General features: G+C 53.5%; 1 protein-coding gene across 1 annotated transcript in view; it reads left to right on the top strand.

Annotated features, from left to right (window-relative positions):
- The window catches only part of Scube1 (signal peptide, CUB domain and EGF like domain containing 1), an 88,546-nt gene continuing 64,875 nt past the window's right edge, over window positions 1–23,671 (top strand). The window contains exons 1-3 of the mRNA XM_090354132.1: window positions 1–79; window positions 1,922–2,053; window positions 13,654–13,782. Coding sequence (XP_090210258.1) covers window positions 1–79; window positions 1,922–2,053; window positions 13,654–13,782 — 340 coding nt within the window. The remainder of the gene's footprint in view (window positions 80–1,921; window positions 2,054–13,653; window positions 13,783–23,671) is intronic.

Raw genomic sequence — 23,671 nt, 5'->3', positions numbered from 1 at the left:
ATGTGCCCACATCCCCAGGTACCCCTCGCCAACATCCACCTGTTAACCATCCTGATGAGAACAGCCACCCAGGCACGAGGTGGGGGAGGAGGCACAGGGACAGATTCCTGTCCCTCTGTTCCATGCCCTGACCCTCAGGAGAGCCATATTCTCCTCTTGGTCCCCACCCAGGCTTCCTGGGTAGAACCCCTTCAAAGTGTTTGAACTGGCTTTCCCAAGCCTCTGGTTTCCTGCTCTTGAGGTAGTTACCTCCCACTCCCCACGCAGGGTCCCTCACCCACGCTGCTGGCCCTGGTGTCCAGCCACAGCCTCTGGCTCCCACCCTGCCTGCCTCCCTGCCCTCTGCCACTGTCCTGGGACAGCTGTCAGGCTGTGCTGCCCACTTGAGTAGGTACCAACGCTCTGAACTGTGGTGCTGCGTATGCATGTGCATGTGGGTTTTGGTGCCTCTTGTCCCTCAGGAATGGTGAGCTGGAGCCAGAGGGACTCGGGCCAGGCAGAGGGGTCATGGCCACTCCTCCCCCATATCCAAATCCAGATCTAAAACCCAGCAGCTAGCCTCAGGGAGAATTCAGAGTGGACCAGACGCTGTGAGGTGAGGCCAGCGGTTCAGGTTCAGAGAGATGAGGGCGTCCTGAGCTTACCTTAGGGCAGCTGCTCAGAGAGACCTGTGTGTCACATACCTGAGTACTTTGTCTGTCGTCCATCTGTGTGTTTATTTAGCTCAGCCAGAAGGAACAGGGCATCCAGGTGACCCCCTGACCTCTCTTAACCTAGCCATGGTGATGGCTAGGTTTCTTCTAGCCTTGTGTACGAAGGTCTCCCTGTCTGAACCATCTTTGAGTCTGGCTCCCTGCTTCCTCCCAGCTTCCCGTGTGAACCAGCTTTCTCCTCTTTCTTCCTCTTCCTCTCCCCTCTCTTCCCCCTCAGGAAGGTATATGGTATAAGTGTCTAGAAGCTCTGTTGCATTGTTTCCCAGCCTGGGTAGAACCAGTGGTGAAGTGGTGTTGGGAACAGGCAGTGGGAGCCCCCAAATGTAGCCCAGACCTCAGTCTAGAATCAGACGTGGGAATCCAGGATCTGGGTTCATGCCTAGATTTCTGGGGGTGGGGAGGACAGGGAGCAGTGAGCATCAGTGAGCCAGGTTAGCCTGAGCTGAAGGGCGGCCTTGCCTTGGCTGGACCCTCCAGTTTGGGGGTGTGGAGGTCTGATGAAGGTGCTCCCAGGTCATAGTCTGTGGGCTGGGTACAACTCCATGTCCAGGCCACCCACCTAGCTTTCTGGAATGGCCTCTGCGCCCCCCAACTTCATTAAAAAAATTTGTTTTTGGTTCTGGGGCTTGAACTCTGGGCCTGGTAGGACTCAAGGCCCCCGCCCTACCGCTTGAGCCACAGCACCCCTTCCAGTTAACGAGTGGTTAATTGGAGGTAAGAGTCTCTCGGTCTTTAGTGCCCAGGCTGGCTTTGAACCGCAGTCCTCAGATCTCAGCCTCCTGAGTAGCTAGGATTACAGGCATGAGCCACCGCACCCGGCTCGCCCCAACATCCGTGTCCCTGTCTTAAGCTGGATTTCAATGCCTCTGGTGTCTGGAGGCAGAGAGGAGGGATGGGGTGATGCTTGCAGGAAGAGCCAGGGTGCAGAGGCTTTCCTTCCACGTGTCCTGAACCTCCGTTCTCCTGTCTCTTCAGTGGGATTGTGGTGGAATAAGGGAGGCAGGGCATCCGGGCAGCCTCACGCCTAGCACGGAGAAGCCTCGCCAGGGATGCTGCTGGCAGGCACGTTATCATACCACACCCCATCACGTGACACCTGATCTTGTCAGTGGCCCCAGTGGTCACTGGAGGGTGGAGGTGCCCGCTGGCCGACCGACGCGTGGTCCTCCCCGGCCACACTTCACCTGCTGTGTCCCTGCCTCCCGCAGGAGCAGTGGATGTGGACGAATGCTCCGAGGGCACTGACGATTGTCACATCGACGCCATCTGCCAAAACACACCCAAGTCCTACAAGTGCCTCTGCAAGCCTGGCTACAAGGGGGAAGGGAGACAGTGTGAAGGTGAGTCCTCCCCCCCCCCACTCCTGTGCCCATCCACAGTGGCCTGACTGCAGGGTGGAGCCAGTGCCACCCTTACAATTCCAGCCAGGCTGAGCCCTGGGAACCCACAGCCCAAACTGCTGGGAGTCTGGAGCTGCCCTGGAGGGTAGCAATTTGAGACTCGGGGCACCTGACTATCACCCATGTTTTAGGCGATGTTTCTTGGAGACGTGAAGGTCATGGCACGGGACAGTGTGTGGGCATCTGTCTGTGACTGGGTATGAGGATGCTTAACTTCCAGTCAAAACCATCCACAGTGGCCTGGAGCTTTCCTAGAGAGAAGCAGCTCAAGCTGTGAGGCCAGATCCCGTCTCTGGTCTCCAGCTCTAGAATGAGCACCTGGGCTCGTGCTGGCCACCTGTCCAGCCTCCTCTCCTAGACGCTCCCTCCCCGGTGGCCACATTCAGTATCCATGGTACTTGCACTTTAGCATTCCCTGGTGCACTGCAGCCGAGGCTCACTGGAGAGCCAGCTGGATTATTTTGATTCTGCTCGTGGGCTGGGTGTTGTGGCCACCCCTGAGGTCGGCCCAAGCAAAAAGTGTGAGGTTGAATCTGAAACACAAACCTAGAGTAAAAAAGAAAATCCCGCAGGGCTGTGTCATCTGCTCCCTGTCCTGAGAGCTTCTGTGCGTGGCACAGGGCTATGTGGCAACGTGGTGCTTCAGGACCGGCTGAGCCACCCTGTCAGCTGTGTAGTAATTTCTCCCTGAGCCCCCATGATGGGTGCTGGCTGATGCTCCCCAAAGTCTTTGATGAGTGCTGGCTCTTGTGGATCCTGGGGTCCTCAGGGTACATTGTCTGTCCTGGTCACCCCCTCCTTGTCTCATCCCAAGGGACTGGCATGGACACCGCCTGCCATCCTGCCCACTGGCTCCCCTCAGGAATTCTTGGGGGGGGTCTCTTGACCTCCTTTGATGGAAGGATGGGCACATGGGGACCTGAGAGCATGGGCATCTTGCCAGAGTCAGGATGAGAGCCTGCATGTCCACACTGCCTCTGCACGTGGTTTTGCTGTCTGTCCTCCCCGATCAGTCCCTTCTCAGTCGATCAGAGTTCACATCCTGCCTGCGTAGCTATGAAAGGAACATGGCACCCGTGTCTGCATCACAGAGAGGGTGGGTAAGGAGGGTAGCTGATTTGGAGCATTTCTTTGTAGGCTGGCGTGGAATATGCTAAGCCACGGGCTTTATGGTGGTGTTTGTGGTGCTGGTGACACAGGGTGATGATGATGATAGTGTGATTTGCTGGGGAGGCTCTTGATGGAAATGATGGTGACGCTAGCCATGGTGAGGGGAGTGGTGGCGATGACATCGCTAACGGTGGGCATGCTGGTGGCAATAGTGACACAAAGGAAGAGGCGAGGGGTGCTGCTGTTGATGGTGAGACCGAGGGTAATTAAGGTGAGAAGGAGAAAGGGTGGTGGAGAAGGGGCTGGCGCGTCCGATGGTTGTGGTGGAGAAGATGGTGGTAGCACTGCGGATGGTTTTATTTTTTATTTGTGTGTGCTGTCCTGGGGCTTGAACTCCAGGCCAGGGTGCTGTTCCTGAGCTTTCTCGCTCATTTAAGACTAGTGTCCCACCGCTTGAGCCATAGCTCCACTTCTGACGTTTTGGTGGTTGGTTGGAGGTAGGAGTCGGGCAGACGCTCTTTCCTGGGCTTTTTGCTGGATTGGCTTGGAACCTCAATCCTCAGATCTCAGCCTCCTTTTAGCTAGGATGACAGGTGTGAGCCATGGGTGCCTCGTCACATTGGCATTGGCGATTATGATACATCATGTCACCTGCTGGGCTCCTGGGCCTTGAAGTCCTGAGGGTGGGGTGCACTGCTATGGGGAAGGATGAGCGATACGCCCCAGGGTCATCTCCTCCAGGAAGTCTTCCGGGCTCCCAGACAGGGGATGCATCCCCTGGGCATCGCTCTAGGTTGTGATGCCTTTTGCCACTACACTGAGATGAGGCCCACAGCTGGTGTGGGAAGACAGTGAAGGGCTCTCACTAGCACGGGGGTACCAGCAAAGGCTTCCCAGTCCTCTCAGGGCTGTGACACAGGGGCTGGCTGAGGGTGCCGCGTGACCCCTGGTGAGTTGGAGAAATCGAGTCTGGGGAGGGGAAGCATCTTCGAGTGGTCCTGCAGAGAGGCAGCAGGGCCTAGAACCTACTCACCAGCCCCGGGGTCCCCTCCAAAAGCAGCAGTTGTGGGGGAAGCCCTGGGAGGATAGAGGAAGCTGGGGGAGCTAGAGATGTCCCACCTGTATCACCCACAGTTTACCGGAGACAGACCCTGTGAGCATGAGCAGCTAGAATTCCATTGTCCTTTTTCCTTTCTTTCTTGTGCTGGCATTGGGGCTTGAACGCAGAGCCTGGGCATTTAGCTTTTTTTGCTCTACCACTTGAGCCATACCTGCATCTCTAGCTTCGTGGTGGTTACTCGGAGATGAGAGTCTCATGGACTTTCCTACCCAGGTTGGCTGTGAACCTCGATCCTCCTCAGTTAGGAGTGGAGTCGTGAGCCGCCAGCGCCCAGCTGCATCCCCCTTCTGATATCTGGGAGATGAGGCCACCTTGGGCCTGGCCTGGCACTGCAACTGTAAGCTACTGTTCTTACTTGCCCTGCCCTCCCTCACGCACCCCAGCTTTACTACCCTCAATCTCACCTGCTGGCTTCTTCCTACCCTAGGGCTTTTGCACATTCTGTGCTAAGCCTGTGCCTCTGCAGCCCACAGAGCCCCCTGGCATGGGCTCTTTGGAAGTTGTCGGTCCAGCCCTGCACTAGCCCCCTGGTCTGAATTAACCAGGCCTGTTTATACTCGTCCTGCCCAAGGGGCAGGCTGGGGCCAGGAGGGGGACTACAGGCCCTTTAAATGCTTCAACTCATTTGACCTTAATTGCCTTGTTTTCAGACATTTTGCTAAGGAAAAGGACTAAATTATAGCTTGAATTGGGTCTTGCTAATCTTAATGAGAAGCTCTCGTCTATAATCCGGTCCAGGCCTCAAATGAGGAGCAAACCACCCTCAAACGTCCTGTTTAACTAACTGAGAGCGTCCTTCCTGCTCATCGCTGTCCAGTCTTGAGCGGCAGCGTGCACAGCCCTGCTGCATGCCCTCCCATCGCCAGCCATGTATTCAAGTGGTTTATTCCATTTGAAGTTTCAGCTCTAGCCACTTCTAAAACGCTAGCATTACAAATCCTAGGGGAAATAGGTTTTTGTTTTGGCCACAGTATATTAAATACATTAGTTTTCCTGCATGTATGTGGGGGGAGGGAGGGAAACCATGACAAGCTGTGGTCATCAGAGATCACAAAACTAGCATGTGTGTAATAAATGTAAATAGTCCCTTCCTGAATTTTATATCCCCAGGGTCTACTTGTCCGTCACTGAAGGTAAGGAAGATTACAGAGTATGTTATTAAAGGGTTTTAACTCAACTCCTAATAATATACCCTATGAACCATTTACCAAAAAACAAAAACAAAACCAACTTCTAACCAATTAGCCTTCTTGGGGAACCATGTTGATGACCTTATTAAATCATTTCCATCATCGTTCTTGCCCTCTTATTGAGCGTCTGGTAAGTTCTGCTTTGAGGAGGCCAGGTGGCTGGTGGCGGGAATGCTTCCAGTGTGGTCCAGGCTGACACGTGTCTTTCTAGAGAGTCCAGCAGATCCACACACGGGTGGGAAGAAGCCACGGGGGACTCAGGGTTCCCCGTTGCTGCCAGCAGCAAGGCAAGCTAGCCAGCCGTGGGTCCCAGCCCTGCGGCAGAGACACGACTGCATGGAGAGGTCTTAAGCCCTGTTCACCTTCAGAAGGAGAGCTGGGCTGGGGTGTGGCTCAAATGGAAAAGCGCCTGCCTAGCAAACATAAGGCCCTAAGTTCAAGCCCAAAGAAAGATGTGTAGGAAGAAAACTCAAATGATTCATGCCACTGGGTACATAGGCATTGGGGGAAAATTCACTGTTGCCAGCCTCAGTTTGGACTGAGTAGAGTCGGGCAAGCATGTTTACTGAGCACCTACTCTGTTTCAGACTTGGGATTGGGGCCAAGGTGTGTTTGCTGCCCTTGACCTCACTGGTTAGCGGGAGACAGTTGGGAAGGGCAGAAACGGAGACAAGATGGGGTGATAAGATGGTGGGGGTACAGAAAAGGGGGGAAGAAATCAGGGAGGGCTCCTTGCAGGAGGTATCCTAGCTAGGATAGGGAACGAGAAAAGAAACAGGTCCTGCCTGCCCTTCCTACCCCCGTGGTCTCTGGATTCATGTGCAACAAGGGTGTGAAGGGCCTTGCTGAGTCAGGGCTGCAAGGGATTGTCACCTTGTGTGGTGGTGACTGCGCCCTTCAGGGAGCAGCGGCGCTGGTGGAAATCTGTCTGTCTGTGAGAGTGTCGCCCCCCAACTGGGTAACACTTTGGGCCTTTTTTCCCCTCTAAGTCCTTTCTGCAGGATTAGGGGTATTGTCCCCCTCCTGTCCCTCTCTGCTCCTGCCCCTTGCTCTGGGCCCTCTCACCCTCCCCTGGGCTACTTCTTCCTCCAGTGGCTGTATTTGTTTTTCCATCCGAGGAATGCTAACCAGAAAAAAACCATTATTTCTAAGAAAATAAACTGTGGGCTTGTGAGCCTTTGAATGCTACTGAAATGGATATGGGCCTTCCCCAAAGGCCTTGAGACAAAGAGGGCCGGGGGCTCATGTGTGCGGGCAAGGTCAGGGGGTCTCAACGGCCCTCGGATGGGGCCTTCCAGATGGGTCGGGGCTGCGGCCCCTGGGAGGAGTGAGCGCACCACTCTAGGGGCTTCTGGGCTGGCTGGACACAGCTGCTGGGTCTGACCCCTGCAGGGGCTGCGAGATGCAATGCGGCCCTCCCTCCACAGTCCCCAGGCTTTCTGCCTCTGTGCCAAGGGTAGGAGAGTGGTGAGTGGGCCCTGGAGACCCCGAATCCGCCTGGGTGACTGGGTGCATGCTGTGACTCTCAGGCCCTAGCATGCTGCCTGCAGAGTTGGGGGAAGGCAGGAAATAGCAGTCCCTGGGCTGCTATAGCAAACACCTCCTTTTTCAGGGGGCTCCGGCTGTGTCCTGCCTGATGCTGGTTCAGCCACCATGGGGCATCAGCTGAGCTCAGCACCTGCCCCTCCCCAGACTGGTCCCCTGGGGAGACCTGAGCTGCCCAGCTCTCCTCACCCCAAACCATGTTAGGTTGAGTCTGGTCTTTGCTGGCAGCTTCTTGTGGCCAAAGTCCAGGCCCAGGGCACAGAGCCAGGCCCAGGGAAAGCACTGGCGCTGGAGGAGCAGAAGCAGGCAGGGTCCTGAGCGCCCCTGCTCCCACAATGCCTGGGGCCATTCTGGAGGACTCACCCCAGGATCCCCCTCTCTTCTGGACTTAGTGGCCCACTTATGAAAGCCAGGATGGTAGAGGGAAGGAGTTTGGGCACCCTAAACTCATGAGTGCTGGCTCAGTGCATTTCCGCTTATGCTGCTGCTGATTTCTGGGTAGGGGGTAACTCCAAGATCTGGAGCCTGGGCTTCTCCCGCCTTTCCCAAAGGGGATGGAGAATTTCCCATCCCCTTCCACGCGTCTGCAGCCTGGCCCCATCCCTGACTCCCCTTGTGGTGGCTGTGCTGTCCTGGCAGGACAAGCAGTATCTCAGAGTCTGGGTTTACCTTGCTATGACCTAGAGATGGTGCCCACCTCATTCCTCATGAAACTTGCTCAGGGCAGCTCGTGATTGGGCTGCTCTGTCTGGATCTCACTCTGCCAGGTCTGGTCCAAGTCAAGCTGGACCCAGTTACCGAAGCGCTGAGGGACAGCGTATGCCCAAGGACACATGATGATGTCCACCTCCACCTCAGAAAGGAGGGAAAGAGCTTCCGGAGAGCCACGGGGAAGCGCACCTCGGCCCTGGATAGGCGCTGGGGATAGGGAAGGACCTTTAGGCAGAGCAAATACAGCACAAGCCAAAGTATGGTGGCTCAGAGCCACACTGGGAACTAGGAGAAGGAATCCATGGTTATCTTGGTCACAGAATGTGTGTGGGGGCGGGTTGGGGGGAGGCTCCCCACTCTCTGGCTGAGCCACGGTCATTGTGTGCAGTTAGGAATGAAAAAAGTATATAGATTTGTGTTGGTTTTGCGCGACCTTTGGCCTCCCCCGTAATTAACTGCTGGGCCCACTTCTGGCATTGTCCCTGCACAGGGGACACCTGATCGATGGACGCCAGGGGCCCTCAGAGAGGAGCTCGGGCTCATTACTCAGTCATTACAAACCCCGCTTAACCCCACACCACCGGAGACAGGGCCTTAATCCTTCCTGCTAGGCAGCCGAGGAGCTAACAGCCTTCCCAAGAGCGTAATTAGGCAACAAACCGGATTAAGATTTATTCTTCAATAAGGACTGGACTTCCTAAGCCATCCATCTCTCTCAGATTGGTTGTCTGATCTAAGGAGTGCATGGTTTCCCCCAAAGCCACAGACAAAGGAGGGCCAGGTGGGTGAGCACCCAGGCAGGGAAGCAGGCTTTGTTAGAGCACAGGAGGAATGGCGAGAGAAGTGCCAATTTGGGGACGAGAAAGAAGACCCGATCAAGAATGACCTCAAGAGAAAGCACACCGTGCTGTAAAAATTTGCCTCTTGGAAGGCTTGTGGAAAGGCAGGTATTATTTTTAAGAAAATATCCAACACTGTATGAAAATCAACTGGGAATGTACTCTGATTCATTATAACCTAGACACCACAGGATAAATAAGTTATATATATATATATATATGAAATAAAACAGTTGGATGTATATAAATATATATTATAGAGAGTCAGTTTTGCATTAAATGGGAAAAACAAGCCCAAATCACTGTCTTTGGGGTGTGCGCCAGTGTTTCTGGCTGTGGGCCACGTGGGGCATGCCACCCATTTACTGTAGGGAAAAGTGGGGCTGTGTGACCTTGCAAAGAGCCGGTGATGAGCCTCCTCCCTGCTGTCTTCCTCTTGGGAACTGAGTTTTCATTTACAAACCATCTTCACAGGGCCCAGGGCTGACTGGAGGGAGGGAAGGCCCGTCAGAGCTGTTGTCCGGCTCACGGTTGCTGTCAACCCCTCTCTGTCATCTCCCTGGTCTGTTGCTACCCCTCCATCTTCAGGGTTGGCACAGGGCTTGGAAATTAAAATCATCCAGGACACTTTTCCTACTCTTCTTTTTACTCACTGAGGCCTGAACTGTGATCCTCGGGTCTCAGCCTTCGGAGTGGCTAGGATTATAGGCGTAGGCCACTGGCCAAAGCCCAGCTTTCCTTGCTGAGTCTTTGGGGTACTCGTGAAGATGCTCCTCCCACACCCCCTGAGGCTGAGTGTGCATCTGGACGCAGGCGCAGGTCTTGATTCTGCTGTCCTCCGTTTCCTCACAGCACCCTGGGAACCATGCTCACTGCAGCTCTGGCAGCAGATAGCTCCAGCCTCTGTTTCCCCTTTGGCTACCCGTGTATCTCCACGCCATCTTCCCCCGGGTGCCAGGCCTGCTTCCCTCCACTGAGGAGGACGCCATTCCTGGCCTGGCCTCACCTGAACAGATTCCATTTGCCAAAGAACCATTTCCGAATCAAGTCACCTGAGGTCACCTGGGAGCTAGGACTTCGGACACACCTCCCCTTCTAGTAGCCCTTTAAGAAAAAAGTGTGTTGTCTCCTCCTTTTTTGTCCCTGTGTGTGTTCCTGGCTCTGCAGCCCCCTGCACCTCCAGGGCTGCGGCCTCCTGGAAATGCATAGATTTTGTTTTGTTGCCGTTTTGATTTGTTTGGAGACGGCCTTGCTGTGCAGCCCAGGCTGGCTTCACACTTGAAGCCTCCCTTCCTCAGCCTCCCCAGAGCTAGGGTTCCAGATCTGAGCCCGCATGCCTGGCTTCCTCACCTGATTCAAAACTAGAAATGAAGGGAACGTGGGGGAAGGCTGGTGTGTGAGCTGATACCTCACCCTGGGTCTGGGAGGCTCGGCTGGCCGCATGAGATCCTGCACAGTCAGGGGTGAGGCGGAGGGACCACGAGACTCTCGCGGCACCTCTTTGGTTAAGGGAAGAGACTCTGGTGGTGGCACTTCCTGCATCGTCAGGCCACCGGTGGGTGAAGCCCTGGGGAATAAAAGGGAAGTCTAGACATGGGCTTGTTGACTAGCCATTGATCACTTTATTTGCCCATTCTGGGCTTGGTGATTGGCTTACTTATCCTGATAGGGAAAAGGTTGCCGTCGGTGAGTTCAGCCTGACGGTGAGCATAAGCTAGAAGAATGCCATAGGAGAATGCCAGGTTACTTGAGGCACTCAATTTCCCTACTGGAGTGGGGCAAAGACGTTGTCTCCTTTTAGGAACCTAGCAACCCACAGATCTCAGCACCACTGAAGCAGTGGCTACAATTGCATTTATGGGTATGCTATACCTGTCTGTAATTGCTTGTGTTCTTTAGCTTCTAAGAAACCCAGCCAAAATTGTAGCCTACCTTTTGTCATCGTGATGGAATCACCTAATTGTCTCAGTTTACCTTGTTCATCCACCATTATTTTGTTCATGGTCCTAACATCTGTTTTTTTAAAAAAATATTATGTGTAGATGGTTTTTTTTTTTACCAGTCCTGGGCTTGAGCTCAGGGCCTGAGCACTGTCCTTCTACTTTCTCAAGGCTAGAGCTCTACCACTTGAGCCTCAGCACCACTTCCGGCTTTTTGCTGTGTATGTGGTACCGAGGAATCGAACCCGGGTCTTCGTGCATGCTAGGCAAGCACTTTAACCACTAGGCCAAACTCCCGGCCTATGTGTCGATGTTTTAAGCTGTTTGGGTTGATGCTGTTTGAAGGAGTGGATGATGGGTGAATGTTTGAATGTGGTATATGTAAGTGTGTGTGGGAGGGGGTGGCATGTAAGATTTAATAGAATGGTGGGTATTGAGTCATTGAATATGTGGATTGATGGTTAGGCATTTGGAAGGATGGATGGATGGATGGATGTGTGGATTCATTTTTAGATTAATAGGAGAATTAACATTTAAATGGTGCATGCATGAATGAATACACAGGTATTTGCCTGGATACAATGATAGCCACAGAAGTGATCGAATGCATGGAAAGATGTTTTGATGGATATATTTTAGCATAAATAGATACGTGGATGAATTGTTGTGTGCATGTTTGGATGGATGGGCTAGGTGGGTGAGTAGATAATGGGGAGTCGATGGTTGTTTGGGTGGGTAGATGCCTGGCCGGCTGACTGGTTGTTAGGTAGATGGACAAGTGCACTCACATGTGGAAGGATGGAAGAGGGAGATGAGGGACAGGAGAGCAGGCATTCAGATGGCTGGATGGGGTTGCCTCATGTACACTGTAAGTGTGACAAACATGAAATGATATGGATAAAGTGTTTTGCCAATGCCTGGTAGGTGATGGACACTGCAGCTTAGGAGAAAGGATGAAAGCTTTGTAGACTGAGTCACTTTTGTGCTGACAGTTGACCTAACCCTTACTGTATGACCTTGAAGGGTTACCACACCTCTCTGTACAGTCATAAAATGAAGTTAAAACACCTATTCAGAATTGTGAACGGGCTTGTATAAGTTGCAGAAGTATATACTAGTGTGCTCTCTCCTGAGGTACAACAGACAGAGGCAGAGAAAGACAAAGACACAGACACAGAGAGAGCGGGAGAGAGCACTGGTGGCACATACTGTTTAGATTAGAGTTGGGACCAGGCTGGCTTTCCAGAGCCACTTGCTCTGAGGGAAGGCGAGAGGAAATTGGGGGACTGGCTAGGTTAAATCACAAGAGGCATCCTCATGCTGACAGGTACTGGAAATAAGGGACTGGTGGGCAGCCTATAGCCTGTTAAAATCCCCTGCTGAGCTGCTCAGATGCTTAGATGCTGAGGGAATAAGGGGAAAACAAAGTTCCTTGTGTCAAGAAGCCAGGGGCGTGCTACTAAGGGACTTAGGGTGGGCCATATTATTGTTGGGGTGCTGTGTGGAAGAGCTGAGGGGAGAGCTGAGGGGAGAGGTGGTGATTAGATGGTTGTACCTGACACTGAAGAGAGGTCAGAGCAGTCAGTGGAGTCTGGGAAGCAGTCAGTGTCCTTCCGTCTTTTTCCCCCTTTGGGCTAGTCTTGGGGTTTGAACTCAAGGCCTAGGTGCTGTCCCTGGGCTTCTTTTGCTCAAGGCTAGCACTCTACCCCTTACTTCTGGCTCTGTGTGTGTGTGTGTGTGTGTATGTGTGTGTGTGTGTGTGTGTGTGTGGTTAATTGGAGATAGAGTCTCACTGACTTTTCTGCCAGGGCTGAAAACCCATGACGATCCTCAGATCTCAGCCTCCTGAGTAGCCAGGATTATCAACCTGATCCACGCACGTCCAGCCCTCAGTCTTTATAGACAATACATGCTGTCAATAAACCTTCCGCCTTACAGATTCCTTTATAGTGGAATAAGTATGATTAGAAGTAGAAATCAAGCTGGCTCCCCCCTCGCAGTTTGGCAAAGCCTCTTGCCCCCTGGACCTTTGGAGCCTCTGTTCTTGCACTGTGCTGTCTGGGTAGGCCCGGGGAGAGGCCCATGTGACCCAGACCCTGTACTCTGTCACCGTTTCTTCTGTTTTTGCTGAAGTTGTCCCCGCCGCTCTCGAGGTCTCCGGCAGGCAGACATCAGAGTGATGCTCAGTCAGTATCTATTGAGACACTGGTGTTTTCCAGGCTGACTTCAGTTCTGCACTTCCGCTCCCTCCCCCCACACAGCGCCTTGGGGCCTATGGAGTTCAGGTCCTGGGGACTCTGTAGGGCTGGTGTCTCAGGTCATGGCTGACAGGGTCGCTCTGCTCTAAAGCCGTCTCTGAGAAGAGGTAATGACTTCCTGTCCAGCCCACAGGACGGGACTTAAGAACTGATAACCCTTTGACCCCAGCTGGGAAATGTTGAAAAAGACCAAAAACAGGAGAGAGAGAGAGAGAGAGAGAGAGAGAGAGAGAGAGAGAGAGAGAGAGAGAGAGAGAGAGGAGAGACTGACCTTTACCAAGGCTATTGGCCATTGTTTATGAGACAGAAGACTGTGTTGTAACAAGAACACTCAAACCGCTGACACTCAAGGCAACTATTTTGGATGGAATTGGTAGACTTTTCCATCATTCTACATCATCACCTTTTGATGCAATGCAAATTGGGTTTTCCTCTATCTCTGCAGCTTCCAGAGATGATTTTCAGGGACTATAAACAGGGACCTCACATGTCCACAGGATTGAAGCTTTAGAAGGAGACAGAGCCTTCTATGCTAACCTGTGTCAAGAATGAGAAAGCCATACTCACGAGTGGGTACACACACACACACACACACACACACACACACACACACACACACACCGTGGCCCTGCTCTGTGAACTGGTGGTGAGCCTGGCTGCAGTTTCAGGATCTTTGTTTGTTTAAGCCCTAAGTCCCACCCCTCAGTAAGACCTTACGAAATGCATGTTGAGCCATCTCTCGCCTCTGAGATGCCAGCAGCTTCCTCAGTGTTGGCAGGGGGGGCCCTTGGGCTGTCTGTCTAATTCTTCTGTGTCATGCCCCGCAGACATTGATGAGTGTGAGAATGACTACTACAATGGTGGCTGCGTCCATGACTGCATCAACATCCCAGGAAACTACAGGTGCACCTGTTTTGATGGCTTCATGCTGGCACACGATGGACACAACTGCCTGGGTGAGTGGTATGGCTGTGCCCTGTCCCATGGGCACAGCCTGCCTGTTGACTAGCTCTAGCTGGCGGATCTAGGGCCTGTGGGTTTACCCTCCTTTGCTTCCTTGTGTTAGCTTGCTCAGGCAGTCATAACAAAATCCTGTAGACTGGATGATGTAAACAACAAGAATATTTATTTCTTCACTGTTCGGGAGGCTGACAGCCCAGCACCCAGGTACCAGCAGTTTTGGCTTCCTCTGAAGCCACTCTGGTTGGTGTTTGGTGCATGGCCTGTTTGTTGTGTCTTCACGTCTTTCCTTTGTGTATGCATGTGTCTGGTGCCCTGATCTCCTCTTTTTATGAGAAAAATCTGTCAGATTATTGGAGGAGGTCCCAACCTAGCAATTCTATTTTTAATTTGATTTTCTCTTTAAGGGCCTGTCTCCAAATATAGTCACATTTGGAGGTACTAGGGATTGAATTCCTTCAACATAGGCATTTTGAGGGGGACACAGTTTAGCCTGTATGCCTCTAAATTCCTGAGGTTCAGGAACATTTTTAAGCCAGTTTCATCAAATGTGTATGCACAGAGCATTTCTGCTGGATAAAATTGGGGAAACATTGGAGGACTGCTGGTCCGTGTCCTGTGTCCAGCTGTGCTCTTACAGCAGCGTGCTCAGATGGTTCTGTACTCCTTCCCTTGTATAGCATGTGTACCACAGGTATTTTTACGTGGCCCCTGTTGCACATACCTGTTCCACCAGCTGATAAGTTACTGATGACCTTTGTGTATTTCTTAGGGGTATCACAATAAAGTGACAAACTGGGTATCTTCCTGGGGTATATGGCCTAGGTGTGGTAGAGCTAGGTGGGCAAGAGGTCCTGAGTTCAATCCCCTGTACTGCAAACAGCACGGGGGTGGCTAGTTCTGACATTCTGTGATGTGGAGAATCAAGGCAATGGGGTAGACTCTACAGGATGTGGGTAGACGCTCTCCCCGGCATCTCTCCTAGTCTCCGGTCACCTGAGGAATTCCTCAGCTTACAGAAGATCTCCCTGTGTGTCGACACTATCCCAGCTGTAGGTATGCCTTTGGTGTCCACATTTCCCTTTTTATAAGGATACTAGTGATATTGGATTAAGGCCCACCACAACCATCTCATCTTAACCAGATCATGTGATAGGGCCAATTTCTTTTTTGTTGTTGTTGTTGTTGTTTTTGTTTTCTGCTCTTCTCTTTTTCTAAAAAAAAATTATTGTAACAGAGATGTACAAAGGAGTTACAAATACATAAGTAAGGTGATGAGTATATCAATATTTTTGAACAGTGTTATCCTCCCTTATTTTTCAGGGTCATATTTCTAAACAAAATCACAAGAACTTGAGGAGGGAGGTGGCTAGACCTTCATTTTTTTGAGGGGACATCATTCAGCCTATAAGAGAGGCAGTTCAAGGTCTATAATGAGGAGCCAACGTCACGTGGCAGACGTCGCATGTTCGCAGCAGACTTGCCAACCACGCATGCTCGAAGCAGATTTGCCTGTTCCTTTGGCCGCTGGCTTCAGGGAGATGAGGGGCGCAGCACAGAAACTAGAGGGCCGAGTGTGGCCCCTGAGACCCGGCTGCCCATTTCCCGAGGTTGTGTGAAGATAACATGGCTGCACAGTAGCAGCTACTATCAGTTCGCAAGCCGGCCTGATGGCCGATGTCCTGGGAGACGGGGCCACACTAGTGCAGGTGCTGGTTTTGTTTGTTCTGCACCAATGGGGTTTGAACTCAGGGCCTGGGTGCTGCCTCTGAGCTCCTTTGCTCAGGCTAGTGCTCCACCACTTGAGCCACAGCTCTGTTTCTGGCTTTGGGGGGGAGCGGGTAGCTTATTGGAGAGAAGAGTCCTTGACTCTTCTGCCCAGGCTGGCTTTAAACCACAATCCTCAGATCACAGCCTCCTGAGTAGGATTCCAGGTGTAAGTCACTGGCACCTGGCATTGTGGTTTGTTTTTACCCTTAGAATCCAGAGATGATTCTGGACCCCAAGAGTCCCTTTAGGATTGCTTGCTACAAGTACAACTAAAGGGTCCAGAGCATGCTTGCTTGCTTGCTTGCCTTTCCTTTTCCTTTTTCTTTTTTTTTTAAATGACTTTCTATGCAGTGCTTCCTTTGTAAAGGGATCAAGCAGACATTCAGTGCACCAGCTGGCATGTAGGGACAAGGGACGGCTGGCCCCGCGCCGTGTGCCCTTGCCTTTGCGTCCTAGTGGCCTGTCAGACTCGGATCCTTCCTGGTTTGTTTAATGCCCATCAGGTCTCAGATGATCTTGTTATGGGAAACAGATCTGTGACCATGTAATTATGTTTCAAATGAGCGCCAAAACAGAGGTCTGGACCGCAAGTTGCCGAGGCCCGGAAGGGCCTGCAAAAAGCTAAATGCCTTGCTAGGGAACGGTGGGGGAGACACAGGGGAGACATGGCATCTTCAAAGAGGAAGAAGAAGCCCTGAGCAGACTGACCAGAGGCGGGGGGAGGCTGGCTGGGTCAGGGCACCGCCTGTGTGGAGAGGTACAGGCAGCTTCTCATGTCTAGGCCAGGGTGTAGAGGTGTGGGGGAAGAAGTTGGGGGTGGAACTGTGGAACCAGACAAAGCCTGTGACTAGGGACTGCACAGCTTTTGCAGTGGCATACATCACGTTAAGTATTAGCCAAGAGTTATCTCATTTAATCCTCCCAGCCACAATGTTACCTCCAATTGTGGCAAAGGGGATATTTCAGTGATTGGGCAGGAAATGTCACTCTGGCCCACGGGACAGACCCATGGTGCTGCCATGTAGGGGAAGGGGGGCTTAAATCTTGTCCCTCTGGGGTTGAACAGTGCCACTCTCATCAGGATCTTCACCTCCTTGAGCCTCAGTTTCCTCCCTCTCCTATGTCTAAAAGGGCCTTTGTGAAATTCGGGGGCATCATGGCTGCTGAGCGCCTAGCAGAGGCTTGCATTGGACACCTGGAATGTCTGGGGCATCAGTGTCGGAGGAGGTGCATTGATACAGGCTCGTTGGATGCCTTCAAGACCTAGTGGGGGCCGAGCCCAGCATCTGCAAGGCCAGGTCCAGGTCTGATGGCACAGAGCTCTCCAGCCAGCTGTGACCCCACAGGACCACCTGTCTGGAGACACCCTTGCTTCTGCTACCGTAGACGCCCCTCCCTTGCCTCCAGACACACAGCGAATCCACACGAATCTGGGTTTCAGCAGCCTTGTGTCCAGTGGATTCTTGGTGGGCTGATTAATTGAGACGCTCATTCCTTCCCCCATGGCCTCCCATCATGAAGCTCCAGGGTACATCCCACAGCCCAGAGAAGGATCTTCACCCCGCCGGGGTGCCATGGCTTACATCCATCATCCTCGCTGCTCAGGAGGCTGAGCTCTGAGGATCACGGTTCAGAGCCAGCCCAGGCAGAAAAGTCCGTGAGACTCTTATTTCCAATTAACCACCAGAAAACCAGAAGTGGCGCTGTAGCTTCAGTGATAGAGCAATAGCCTTGAGCTTCAGAGCTCAGGGACAGCGCCAGCCTAGACTCTCCTTGTGATCCTAGGCTGTTGACTGAGCTTCGAGAGCCCCTTGTCCGCCAGAGAGCTGCCACGTGCAGTGTCGGGATGTCAGAGCCTGACCCATGCTAGCTGGACAAACACAGCCATGAGAGCAAGCTGGCCTGGTGCCAGAAGAATCTAGCTCAAGGCCTGTTGCCCTGCTCCTGAGTCTTAGAATGTGAGGCCAGCTCCCCTCGTCCCCCCAGCCTCAGTGATGGCTGCTGCAAGGGGGCCATGTGCTGATTACATTTTGGGAGAAGTAGAGACCACTGTGTGACTGGTCAGCACTTAAAGGTTAGAGGATGTCATGGACAGATGGCCCTTTCCAGCCCCACAAGCCCCAGAGGGACCGGGGCAGAAGTGGAAACAGAGGCAAGTCTGTGCCACTCTGTGTGCTGCAGGAATGGCGGCACTTCTCTCTGAGCCTGGAAAACGCAGAGGTTCCTTCCTGCTGACCTGGGAGGCTAGACTTCCAGGGCTACTTGGTCTTTTTGTGCCACCCCTGCATGGCTCCAGATTAAGCCCAGTCCACCCTGCAGCAGCCGCCCCTTTGCTGACATGGACCATGTGCCGTGGTTCCCTCTGAGGGTGGAAGTTCTGGAGACCATTCAGGCAGGGCATTTTAGGGTCAAAAACACCCAGGATATAGCCTGGAGTGGCGGATGCATGTCCCTGGCATTCATGACACCGTGGACTCCATGTTCTAGAGCGGGGGCTGTAGCTCCAGGAGAGGCAGAGCTGGGACCCCAGAGCAGCCGGATCCCAGCTTGACCATATCTGAGGGTAGTGCCAGAGGGCACTGCACTGTCTCATTTCCCACGATCCCCAATTGCACCGATCCCAATTGCTCACTGCCAGACAGCCTTGGTCACCAGACTACCAACCACCTGGTGAAGATCTGGCATGGAGGGAGCCCTCTGGGAGGTGGTAGATGGCTGTGCAGGCTGAGTTGCTCTCTCACTCCTACCCAGCTTGGTGAGGTCCCAGAGGCTGCTATCTATGCAGTGGGGAGGGGGGCAGACAGGTGTTGTTTGTGGTGTTGCTTTGTCTTCAGACCTCCGAGTCAAGAGTTTTGTCCGGTTCCTCTCCAAACCACTACTGGATTCCCAAGGGCTGGAGGCCAGCACAAACCCCAATCACCCTAGACAGAAGTAGAGAAGTTTGGGAAAGCTTCCAGGTTTGTTGCAAAAAGTGAGGCTGCAGTTGCCTAGGTTTTCACAGTTGAACTCCTTCTCTTCTTCTGAGTCAGTGCAGCTATTTTCTTGTGGGAATGTCCTGGAGAGTGGCCAGATCTATCCTCCAGGGAGTGAAACCTTCTCTCTATTTGACATCTTTATTGAGGAATTCCTCAAATGTAACAGAAAATGATACCAGAGGGAATTGAGAGAATTGAAACCATGATGAGATCTCGCTCGACCCCAAATGGCTGCTTTTAGCTGTGTAATTACTTGAAATAGCAGTAGTTCTGTTTGAAAAATATTATTCCAAACTCCACGCAATCGGACAACAGAGCACTATCTGGGCTAATAGAATAAGATTTTTTTTCCTGTCTTAAATTAAAACCAGCAGTGGGTAATTTTCCCCGTGTCCCCAGGCTAAGGCTAAGGCTCCTCTTACCCCAGAGCCATTAGTTTACTCAACCAGATGTCTTTGCCCGCCTCTGTCTTTACCTTCCCTTACTGAAAAGTGTGTTTCTCAAGTTGCTTTCAGTTTAAATTCCCTCCACAGCACTGTCTTCTATCGCGAGGTTCTGTAGAAGGAATGATCGATTAACCAGACACCCCATTCCCGTGAGCCTGTATTGAGTGCTTACTGTTTGCCTGGTGGACAGCTCTGTTCAAGTACATGACAGGGGAGCTTGTGTGTTGGCAGATCCTCCCAAAGTGTGTGTCATGTTTCTTCATCAGTCTCCATGACGTCCATGGGGAGAGGACATAGGTGTTTTTTTCTTTTTGGTGCACCTTCCATTCGGCGCCCAGCGCAGCACCTGCTCTGGGAGCTGTAGATTGGGGGAGTTCAGCTCACAGCTGCCTGCCGCCTCCCCGGGCCAGTCAGGACCACATGGACCTGCTTGTCATTCACGGCTCAAGCCTCCCGGTGCCCCGGGGTCTTCTGGGGCCATACTGCGTGGTTCACTCCCTGTGGCCCGTGGTGGGACCTGCCGAGGGAGCAGGAGCCCTGCTGCTTATCCGTCCACCTCCCAGAGCCTTGTGCAGTATCGGGCAGCCCCTGGGCGCCCAAGTCAATATTTGCAGAATGAGCACATTAAAGGATTTGTCACCTGAGAAAACCCCCCAGCCCGAAGGTGGGGATGGGCACATGGAAAAGCCAAAGATGAATTAGAAGGGAGCTGTCAGGCAGAAAGCCCTCCATTAACAACCTCCGCCTGGTAATTCACCATTTGTTTACCCAGAAAATTGTCCTGGGCACCTACTTTGTGCTTGAGCTCTGCAGAGTGGGGAGTTGCCTCATGAGTCCATGCTTGTGCAGACATAAACACACGGAGCATAATTCAGCAAAGGGGCTTCAGTCCCTGAGGGCACAAATGCCATCTCACTCCTCCTGTGAGCAGACAGGGATGGCTGCCGTGTATTCCAGGGTGTCTGCCCTCAGCTAGACGGCATGAAACTGGAGACGACCTGAGGCCTGGGAGCCAAAGCCATCTGGAAGCTTCCTGGCTCCCAGCGAGTGGTTGCTGTTGGCTGTTGGCCAGAATCCTTGTGGATGGCTTTTCTGCTCGGTCTTTCTCCGCTGGCCTGTGGGGGCCTCCTCACGGCATGGGATGGGGCCTCGACACAGCCAGATCAAGTGTGTGAGAGTTTTACAGCCTAGCCTCAGGAGTCACATCCCCCAGCCACATCAGGTGGCGCGTGGCCCTGGAGGCAGGAGGAGGGCAGAGTTCGCAAGACCCTAGCTCAAAAAAACGGAAGGGCTGAGGCTGTAGGTTAAATGCCTGCCTAGCATTCTGAGGCTTCTAGTTCAACCCCGGTAATGTGCACGTGTGTGTGTGCGTGTGCGTGTATGCACACACACACACACATGATCTAGTACAAGTCCTCTGCCCAAGGAGATGCGAGTGTGCCCCTGAGTGGGGAGCAAGCTAGATGAGTTGAGGACAGGTCTTAGGGGGGATGAGAGGGAGAGGGGCAGGAGAGGTCGTGGAGGGCCTTCAAACTTGTAGACAGGGTGTGGGTTTTATTCTGAGAAGCCATGCGACATTTTAACCTGGAATCCATGTTGTTCTGATTGACACTTAGATCAAGCATTCCTGTTGCCAAGTAAAGTCAGGGGACTAGGAGGCAGGAGGGGCTCAAGCAGGGACCAGGACTAGGGTCTGGGCAGGGATGTAGATGGCTCCGTGTGGAGGAGGTTCTGGGCAGACAGCAGCAAGAACCCCTCCTTGGTCCCACGCACGAGGACCGAGCTGGCCGCCCGGGCTGGGCCTGCGAAGTTTACGTGGCTGTGCCAACGTGGTGATGAGGGGGCACGTGGAAGGAGGCCCACACGTGTGGAAGTTGGTGGAGATGTCAGCTTGGCTGAACTCTGTTGAGATGGGGAGTAGCCGTCCAGATGGGCATGAGAGAGAAGTTCAGCGGACAGCTTCCAGCTGGCTTCGAAAGCCAGAGACCTTGACAGCCACTCACTTCACAAAGAACTCGCAGCTCCCACGCTGTGCCTTGCCCTGGGTGTTGGTGGTTTGAAACGAGTGATAATCCCTCCTTTGGGAAGCATGGCAAGCCTGCCTGGCTTTGAACCCTGAGTCTTCCCACTTACTGCTCCTTTCCTCCGGGGTTCCCCAGTGAGATGGGGCCATTTGCCCGGGATGAGATGAGCTTGGTAAAGCACACACAGTGCCTGGCTCCCCAGATAGGATTGTCTGATTGCCGGTTCTTCCTCACACCCACGTCAGAGCAGGTTGTAAACATAGGTGAGACTCAAAGGATGAGCACGGGCTCCTCGTGCCAGGGAGCATCTAGGTAAACCGCTGCCCACAGACCCCAGTCAGAAAGCAGTGCCACTGGCCTGGGGTCACTTGGCTGCAGAGTTTCCAGTCCCGCTGGTGACCTGGGACACATCAAGTCCATATCTGCCTGTGGAGTAGGCAGCCCCCTGTGTCAGGACGGGGCCGGGGGATGGCGTGGATGTGCAGGTGACGCTTGAGGCTTCCAGGTGGAAAGAGCAAAGGCGAGGAGGGCAGCCGGGGGCTCCTGCTGTCTCTGGACAGGAAGTCATCCAGGATGCCAGCTGCTCCTCGTGGGCACTGTGGAGGCAGGGCCAGGCTGGGCCTGGCGGTGTGATGAAAGGGCCGTGTGGGCCGGGGAGGACAGCTGGAGACAATGTGGTGCTCCCGTGAACCCGTCCCGAGCGCTGCGCTGCCTCTGTTTATTTGTCTTCATACTTCAACAGTCCAGCGCATTTCTTACTCAGTAAAAATGCTGACCATTTTAATGTAAAACTAAACAGCTTTGGACAGTCCCGTCCCTGCTCTGTAAACACCAGTGTTTCTAAGGTAAACTGAGGAGGGCTCTGCCTCGCTCACGCTCTCTCATCCACACCTCCCACCCTCCCTCCTGCAGCAGGCAGGCAGGCAGTCCGGTGACCTCACCACGCTAGCTGCAGGATCTGCCAGCAGGCTAGGCCGCTTCTCCCAGCCTTGTCAACTGCCTGGGAAAAAGAAACGCATTGAACGATATGGTATCTCTGCAAATGAGTTTCCTTCTTCCCCCACATGGCTGACAAAGCGGGAAGGGGCTCATTAGCCGAGTGTGGAGAGGGAGCCGGTTCTGACCCCCGATTCTTGCTACTTGTGGGGAGCGAGTGCCCCCCCCACCTTCCTCCCAGGGCCTCCCCGTCCACATCATGGAAAATGAAAGCAGTTAGACTCTGCTAGAGGTTCGTAGATTTTCTGAGGTTTTGCCTGTGACAGCAAACACGTGTGGTCCCGGAAGCCCGGGAGCACAGTTCTGTGCCCGGGGTGGGCCGCCTCTCCCACCAGCATCCTGGGTCTGGGAAGCACGGGGTCTATTTGACCTGGCCTTGGGAACCATAGCCGAGCCCTTTTCGGTGTCCTCCTCCTGCGAGACAGAGGCCCTGTCCACTCCTCCCCTCTTCTCTCCAGAGCGCAGTCGCCAGGACGAGAAACAGCTTGGTGACAGCTTGGTTTCTTGGGCCATGGCTCCTCGCTCGCCACTCCCCTTGTGCCCACGCAGGAGTCCTTCTCTCCTAGCCTTGTGTTCACTGTCCCATTTGGATGACCCCGACAGGTCCCCTAGGCCGTGGCCGAGGTCAGCCCCTGAGGGTCCCTCTCTGGGCTCCCTTCTGGCTGGGCTCTGGGGGTCTTTCCTTGGGAACGCCTATTGGGCTGAGTTTGGAGCTGATTTAGCTCTTGACCTGGAGCCTAGAGAGGCCCAAGTATGATGGAGACATGCCACGTAGCCAGGTAAGGGGCAGAAAACGCGATTCTAACCACCGGGAAGATTATCCACGAGGAGGGCACACGCCACAGCCAGGCGGAGCTGGCACGTGCCAAGCTGCATGGCTCGATCTCCTAGCAGCCCCCAGCTAGCTGCTAGGAGAAAGCCGGCAAGTTGGATGGTTGCGGGCGCCGAGGTCTCTCAGAACCTTCCAAGTACTGCCTTGACACGGACACTGCACCCTGCAGGCCCGCTTTCTGTCACCGCTCCCTGACAGCTCCTCAGCTGACTACCAACGGGTCTGTAGTGGGGTCTCTGTGCTTCTCATGAAGGTGATGATGTTCGTGTGTGTCCCCCATAGTCCATCAGAACTGGGTTCTGTGTTGCTACATAACTGTGTGTGGAGGTGACAGAATGTAACCCAAGTCCAGGATGTCGGGAGCCGGCAGTCAGCGGTGCCCAGTGAGAGCTGCCACTGCCATGACCCTCTGTCTAGGACAGCTGAATGCCCAGGAAAAACCATTTGTAACATGGTGGTCTCCTCTCTCCCGGCCCCGCTGCTAGCACAGGCCCCTGGCATGCCAATGCCTGCCAGGCCAGGCGTCTGGAGATTGGTTACAGGGCCTGATGTTCCGAGGTACCTGGGCCATGTGGAGAAATACGGTGACTATCATGGAATTTGTGGCACATCCTGCCACAAAAGGAAGTGGTGGATTCCCAGTGCCAATGAGAGGGGGCGGGCATGGCCTGGCAGAGCCGGGTGGGGCGCCACTGCCTGTCAGGAGTCGGGAGAGCCAGTTGCTGCCTGGCCAGGACCTGGAAGGAGGTTGATGCCTGGGCCTCTCTGTCACTGCCTGTCTCTGCCATGGGTGCCATCTGTGCGTGGGGAAGGAGTGAGTGCACAGCGTGGCATGTCTCTGA

Source organism: Megascapheus bottae, chromosome 2 (genome assembly GCF_031878675.1).
Source record: "Megascapheus bottae isolate mThoBot1 chromosome 2, mThoBot2.hap1, whole genome shotgun sequence".
Classification (NCBI taxonomy): Eukaryota; Metazoa; Chordata; class Mammalia; order Rodentia; family Geomyidae; genus Megascapheus; species Megascapheus bottae.
The sequence above is the reverse complement of the archived record's forward strand: the minus strand, read 5'-3'. Positions and strand labels throughout refer to the sequence as shown.